General features: G+C 45.8%; 1 protein-coding gene across 12 annotated transcripts in view; it reads left to right on the forward strand.

Annotated features, from left to right (window-relative positions):
• LOC118372206 (transcription factor SOX-5-like) overlaps window positions 1-7,500 on the forward strand; it is a 310,655-nt gene that overhangs the window by 189,714 nt on the left and 113,441 nt on the right. For 10 of the 12 annotated variants that reach the window (XM_052460185.1, XM_052460187.1, XM_052460191.1 and 7 more), the window contains exon 1: window positions 2,972-3,183. The exons of 1 other annotated variant lie outside the window; for it this stretch is intronic. In XM_052460185.1, coding sequence (XP_052316145.1) covers window positions 3,146-3,183 — 38 coding nt within the window. In that variant the 5' untranslated portion in view covers window positions 2,972-3,145. Of the gene's footprint in view, window positions 1-2,971; window positions 3,184-5,610; window positions 5,703-7,500 lie in introns of those variants that run through there. One more of the 12 variants, XM_052460189.1, reaches the window with a different exon arrangement.

Raw genomic sequence — 7,500 nt, forward strand, 5'->3', positions numbered from 1 at the left:
ATGTGGAGGCTATATACAGGGTGTACCGGTACATAGTCAATGTGGAGGCTATATACAGGGGGTACCGGTACATAGTCAATGTGGAGGCTATATACAGGGGGTACCGGTACAGAGTCAATGTGGAGGCTATATACAGGGGTTACCAGTACAGAGTCAATGTGGGGGCTATATACAGGGGGTACCGGTACATAGTCAATGTGAGGGCTATGTACAGGGGGTACCGGTACATAGTCAATGTTGGGGCTATATACAGGGGGTACCGGTACATAGTCAATGTGGGGGCTATATACAGGGGGTACCGGTACATAGTCAATGTCAATGTGGAGGCTATATACAGGGGGTACCGGTACATAGTCAATGTCAATGTGGAGGCTATATACAGGGGGTACCGGTACATAGTCAATATGGAGGCTATATACAGGAGTTACCAGTACATAGTCAATGTGGGGGCTATGTACAGGGGGTACCGGTACATAGTCAATGCGGGGGCTTTTTACAGGGGGTACCGGTACATATTCAATGTGGGGGCTTTTTACAGGGGGTACCGGTACATAGTCAATGTGGGGGCTATATACAGGGGGTACCGGTACATAGTCAATGTCAATGTAGGGGCTATATACAGGGGGTACTGGTACATAGTCAATGTCAATGTGGGGGCTATATACAGGGGGTACCGGTACATAGTCAATGTCAATGTGGGGGCTATATACAGGGGGTACCAGTACAGAGTCAATGTCAATGTGCGGGGGCACCGGTATTGAGGTAACATGTACATGTAGGTAGAGATATTAAAGTGACTATGCATAGATAATAACAGAGAGTAGCAGCAGCGTTCCAGAGAGAGGGGGGGTGCAATGCAAATAGTCTGGCTAGCCATTTCATTAGCTGTTCCAGAGTCTTATGGCTTGGGGGTAGAACCTATTTAGGGGCATCTTGGACCTAGACTTGGCGCTCCAGTACCGCTTGCCATGCGGTAGCAGAGAGAACAGTCTATGACTAGGGTGGCTGGAGTCTTTGACAATTTTTAGGGCCTTCCTCTCACACCGCCTGGTATAGAGTTCCTGGATGGCAGGAAGCTTGGCCCCAGTGATGTTCTGGTCCGTACGCATTACCCTCTGTAGTGCCTTGCGATCGGAGGCTGAGCAGTTGCCAAAGCAGGCAGTGATGCAACTCGTCAGGATGCTCTCGATGGTGCAGTTGTAAAACCTTTTGAGGATCTGAGGACCCCTGCCAAATCTTTTCAGTCTCCTGAGGGGGAATAGGTTTTGTCGTGAGACTGTCTTGCTGTGCTTGGACCATGTTAGTTTGTTGGTGATGTGGACGCCAAGGAACTTGAAACTCTCAACCTGCTCCACTACAGCCCCATCGATGAGAATGGGGGTGTGCTCGGTCCTCCTTTTCCTGTAGTCCACATTCATCTCCTTTGTTTTGTTCACGTGGAGGGAGAGGAGAGGTTTTTGTCCTTGCACCACACGGTCAGGTCTTTGACCTCTTCCCTGTAGGCTGTCCCATCGTTGTCGGTGATCAGGCCTACTACTGTTGTGTCATCAGCAAACTTAATGATGGTGTTGGAGTCGTGCCTGGACGTGCAGTCCTGAGTGAACAGGGAGTACAGGAGGGGGCTGAGCATGCACCTCTGAGGGGCCCCCGTGTTGAGGATCAGCGTGGCCGATGTGTTTTTACCTACCCTTACCACCTGGGGGCGGCCCGTCAGGAAGTCCAGGATCCAGTTGCAGAGGAAGTGTTTAGTCCCAGGGTCTTTAGCTTAGTGATGAGCTTTGAGGGCACTATGGTGTTGAACACTGAGCTGTAGTCAATGAACAGCATTGTGTTGCTTTTGTCCAGGTGTGAAAGGGCAGTGTGGAGTGCAATAGAGATTGCATCAACTGTGGATCTGTTGGCGTGGTATGCAAATTGGAGGGTGTCTAGGGTTTCTGGGATAATGGTGTTGATGTGAGCCATGATCAGCCTTTCAAAGCATTTCATGGCTACAGCCGTGAGTGCTACGGGTCGGTAGTCATATAGGCAGGTTACCTTAGTGTTCTTGGGCACATGGGCTATGGTGGTCTGCTTGAAACATGTTGGTATTACAGACTCAGACAGGGAGAGGTTGAAAATGCCAGTGAAGACACTTGCCAGTTGTTCAGCGCATGGTCAGAGTACACGTCCTGGTAATCCGTCTGGCCCTGCAGCCTTGTGAATGTTGACCTGTTTGAAGGTCTTACTCACATTGGCTGTGGAGAGCGTGATCACATAGTCGTCCGGAACAGCTGATGATCTCATACATGTTTCAGTGTTACTTGCCTCGAAGCAAGCATAGAAATGATTTAGCTCGTCTGGTAGGCTCGTGTCACAGGGCAGCTCTAGGCTGTGCTTCTCTTGTAGTCTGTAATAGATTGCAAGCCCTGCCACATCCGACGAGCGTCGAAGCTGGTGTAGTACGACTTGATCTTTGTGTATGGGCGCTTTGCCTGTTTGATGGTTCGTCGGAGGGCATAGCGGGATTTCTTGTACGTTTCTGGGTTAGAGTCCCGCTCCTTGAATGCGGCAGTTTTACCCTTTATCTCAGTGCAAATGTTGTCTGTAATCCATGGCTTCTGGTTGGGGTATGTATGTATGTATAGATAGATAGATAGATAGATAGATAGATAGATAGATAGATAGATAGATAGATAGATAGATAGATAGATAGATAGATAGATAGATAGATAGATAAAAGTGAAATAAACAATAAAAATGAACATTAAACCGTTTCAAAGGAATACAGACATTTCAAATGTCATTATGACTGTGTACAGTGTTATAACGATGTTCACAATGTATCTCTCACACACACACACACACACACTGTGCCGTGCTCTGCGCGGGCCCTTTAAGAGCTGAGCCCATCTCTAACAGCTTACAGGGAGGGGAGGGTAGGAGGAGGGACAGAGACAGAGGGAGGGAGGGTGTGAGGCTGAGTGTGTGTGAGCGCTACAGAGAGAGAGAGAGAGAGAGAGAGAGAGAGGGAACAGTCTCCGTTGTCTAAGAGGTTGAAGGATCAATAGAGAGGCTTGTTGTGGCGGTTGTGATTCTGTTCCGTCTGTGTGTCGGAGCTGCATGGTGTTAGAAGGAGGAATCCTAGTTCCCACAGACCTATTCCAGCATGCTCACAGACCCTGAGCTACCTCAGGAGTTTAACAGGTACGTACGCTCTTACTCTCTCTCTCACACACACACACACACACACACACTCGTGCTGACACGCACGCTCAGGCAGACCGCGGGGAGAGAGGGACGACAGGACTGTGAGGGAGAGGGAAAGAGGGAAAGAGGCAGGGAGGGAGGGAGAAGGAGAGCTAGTGTTTTGTTGTTGTTGAAGTGTTTGTGAAGGAGAAAGTGCTGCTTGGTGTAAAACTGTTTGCTGAAACAAAATAGTGTTTGCTGAGTTCCAAGGCTTTAATAGTTTGTTAGGTAGATCGATCGAGAGAGAGAGAGAGAGAGAGAGAGAGAGAGAGATAAAGGAAATGAGATTATGAGAGAGGGAAAGATACAAAGTTTGTTTGGCCGTCCTGTGCCTTTTGGCGATACCAAGTGCAAAGCTTGAGCAAACTGGTTGTGTGTGTGTGTGTGTGTGTGTGTGTGTGTGTGTGTGTGTGTGTGTGTGTGTGTGTGTGTGTGTGTGTGTGTGTGTGTGTGTGTGTGTGTGTGTGTGTGTGTGTGTGTGTGTGTGTGTGTTGTCAGCTGTGGTAATCAGTGACACTGAGAAGTGATCTGTGACTTTGGCCCTGCTCTCCCTCTCTCTCTCTCTCTCTCCTCTCTTTTCTCTCCCTCTCTCTCTCTCCCTCTCTCTCTCTCCCTCTCTCTCTCTCTCTCTCTCTCTCTCTCTCTCCCCTCTCTCTCTCCCTCTCTCTCTCTCTCTTCCTCTTTCCCTCCCTCACTCTCTCCACTGCACACATTCCAGTTTAACTAAGTTGTTCAATGTCAACATGTTCATTGCCGTGTTCAAGCAGCAGTGTTACTCACTGTCTGTCTACCTGTCTCTGTGTGTGTGTGTGTGTGTGTTCATGTGTGTGTGCGTGTGTGTGTGTGTATGTGTGTCTGTGACAAACTTTATGTCCTTACTCTGTTTCTATGTGCTGAGGTGAGAGCGTGAACAGTGGGATTCAGTTTGACAAGAGTTTCTCAGAAAGTTCCCATTCACCAGCTAACTACCTGACTGTCAGAGAATCAATCTACAGTTCACTATTCAGAATGCCTGGCAACTAGTTGTACTTCTGCTTTATCTGAGGGGCTATTTCGAGACCCTGAGATAAGAAAGCTCACATTCATGTCGAGATGCTATCGAACATGAGCAAAGTGTTCAGGGTGGGAGAATTGTTGGGTTGTTTTTACAGAATTATCTCATGGTATATTTCCGTAGATGAAATAGAACACAAACACAGTAAATGTTAAAAGCCTACATTTAAACAAAATGTCCAATCTTTTATTTGTAGATCGTAAACTAAAATATTCACACACATGATCTCACAGCTAAGTGGGATTGTTTCTCTGTCGTTACAGCCACAGCTGTCTGTTGAGAGGGTTGATGTTTTTTACATGTATTTTATTCAAACTTTATTTAACCAGGCAAGTCAGTTTAAGAACAAATTCTTATTTACAACGACGGCCTATGTTTTCCTCTGTTGTGTGAGAGAGGTGGAAATATTCTCACCGATTTACAGTTCACGTCGACAACAAAACGGGCTTTGCTGGGGAATAATGGCTGTTTGATGTTAATGCCCTGAAAGAAAGATTACCCATAATACCCTGTTTTAATGCCAGTATTTTTTTGATACACGCCCCTCTCTCACTTGACTTTTATTGCATTAAAGTACTGTACTGTTTTGCCAGATCAAACTAATCTTTCGTTTGGAGATAAACTCGATGGGTTTTAACCCTGAATTAACAACACATTTTTATGTCGCGGTAATGTGTTTTTAACAAGTCATCTGTCCGCAAAGCGGGGAAGAGAGAAAAGATAACGACAGCAGACTATGTGTTATTAAAAATGTAAAGGATTACATGTAAAAGCAGAACGTATGGAGATAAATGCAGGGATTACATTGACTTAGAAAACGTCTGGTTAAAAGTCTGCTCTCCAGTAATGTACTCGATCAGTGGATAAGGAAGGAGGAAAGGGCAAACTGTGCCGGCTCGTGTATGTGTAAACGGTGTAGTGTGTATTTATGAGTGTGAGGCTCTCTACTGTGTGTGTGTGTGTGTGTGTGTGTGTGTGTGTGTGTGTGTGTGTGTGTGTGTGTGTGTGTGTGTGTGTGTGTGTGTGTGTGTGTGTGTGTGTGTGTGTGTGTGTGTGTGTGTGTGTGTGTGTGTGTGTGTGTGTGTGTGCGTGAGAGAGAGAGAGAGTTGTGCATTAGTCTCTTCAACGCAGAGGGAGAGAGAGTGTATGAGTGCAGTGTGTGTGTGTGTGTGTGTGTGTGTGTGTGTGTGTGTGTGTGTGTGTGTGTGTGTGTGTGTGTGTGTGTGTGTGTGTGTGTGTGTGTGTGTGTGTGTGTGTGTGTGTGTGTGTGTGTGTGTGTGTGTGTGTGTGTGTGTGCGTGAGAGAGAGAGAGAGTTGTGCATTAGTCTCTTCAACGCAGAGGGAGAGAGTGAGTGCAGTGTGTGTGTGTGTGTGTGTGAGACATACCATCATCGGTCCCGATTCTTTCTGTTCCTGCGTCTCTGTAAGTGTTCACTTTTCTTTCTTTCTCTCTCATCCGTCTCTCCGCTCTCGTTCACCGCCGCGTTGATCTGTCTTCTGCTTCAGTTATGACTTGTCAGGAGAAGAAAAGTGAGACGCAGACGATTACTGTGCTCTAATGTTGCTGGGTTTGTAGCTGCTTTAAAAGTTCTGTCCCCATAACACAGTACATGTATGTTTTGTACAGTGTGCAGGGCAATGAGCTGAGCTGGCTATGTGACGGGAAGGAATTCTCCTTCCTTTTTGTTGCCTCTTGATGAGTTTAAGGTGTAATTGATGGAAACAAGATGAGAATGGTTTGTTTTGAGGAGATGTATCATCCAGGCGTCCTTCGTTAACGGGGAATGAACAGATTGAGATGTTGAATAGATTGGCCGACGCAGGAACGTTCATGTTCATGTTATATTTTGACTGGATTGGTTTTTAGCACGGAGTACATCACAACCACTTTCGTACCATTTACAGTCATTTATGCCGCCTGATATTTCAATATGCGATGATGATGAGATGAATATGTTATTATTTGTCATTGTTATAATTATACACGCGTGTATTAACGTGATTATTACAATGTCATGTTATTATTGTCTTTGTAATATTGTACTTATGTTGTTGTATATTCTGGTATAATTATGAATCATTCTTACGTTTTCTCACCTGAATGTTGTTCAGTTGTGAAAATACTAGTGATTGGACGGCTTCTTCAGATACATTGGCAGCTTTACTAAGAATGTCTATGATGCTTGTATGACCTACTCAAATAGAGGGATTTCTCGGACATAGCTGTGGTATGAGTGTATGTGTGTGAGTTATCTGACAGATTCTGTGGCCAAACTGACAGATTCCACAGAGAGAGAGAGAGAGAGAGAGGGAGAGAGAGGGAGAGAGAGAGAGAGAGAGAGAGACAGAGGGAGAGAGAGAGACAGAGAGGGAGAGGGAGAGAGGGAGAGAGAGGGAGAGAGAGAGAGAGAGAGAGAGAGAGAGAGAGGGAGAGAGAGAGAGAGAGAGAGAGAGAGAGAGAGAGAGATGGAGAGTGAGAGGGAGAGGGAGAGGGAGAGGGAGAGGGAGAGGGAGTGAAGGTAAAGAGGAACAGAGAGAGAGGGTAACCGAAAGAGAGGAAAGAGAGATGCAGAAGTAAAGGGAAAAGAGGCGAGTTTGATCGTAAAGAGGGGGCAGAGAAGAGGAAGGGGACTCCTAGGGGTGCTGAGGGGAGCAGTGTGGAACTCTCACTCTCTACCGTTTGTCCCTGTGGGTTTATTGGGGGTCGTGGTGCAATGTCGCATTTTATGAGTGGGTCCACACCGGTTGTCTAAACACCTAAATGTGCCTTATTAGTTCAACTGCATAAATGGTTTTACAAGAACACTTTAATGGTTTGTGTTGATTTCTGCTGCTAAGATAATATGTAGAAATGTGGTAGAAATGTGTATTTAAGTGTGTCGTCGTTGCATTGGTATTGCATTGTTATACAGGATGGGATATTATTATAAAGTATGACAGTGGATTTGAACTGCGGTAGTGTAATTTGTTACTGTTTGAAACTTCTAAATTGAATGGAATTGATTCAGGAATTAAGGGAATCAAAGTGTGTAATGTGAATTAAAGTTGAATTGTATTGAATTGGACTTATGTGGCATTAACTAGAAAAGCATTGGGGATTAAAATGGTTAAGTGTTTTAAAGGGACAGGGTGGCTGTTACGGACTGTTATGAGAAAGCGGAGTACAGTGTGTGTGGGTGTGTGTGTGATTGAGTGGTGTGTCCGTCTGAACACTAATGCAG

The sequence above is a fragment of the Oncorhynchus keta genome, chromosome 13 (genome assembly GCF_023373465.1).
Source record: "Oncorhynchus keta strain PuntledgeMale-10-30-2019 chromosome 13, Oket_V2, whole genome shotgun sequence".
In the NCBI taxonomy this organism is placed as follows: domain Eukaryota; kingdom Metazoa; phylum Chordata; class Actinopteri; order Salmoniformes; family Salmonidae; genus Oncorhynchus; species Oncorhynchus keta.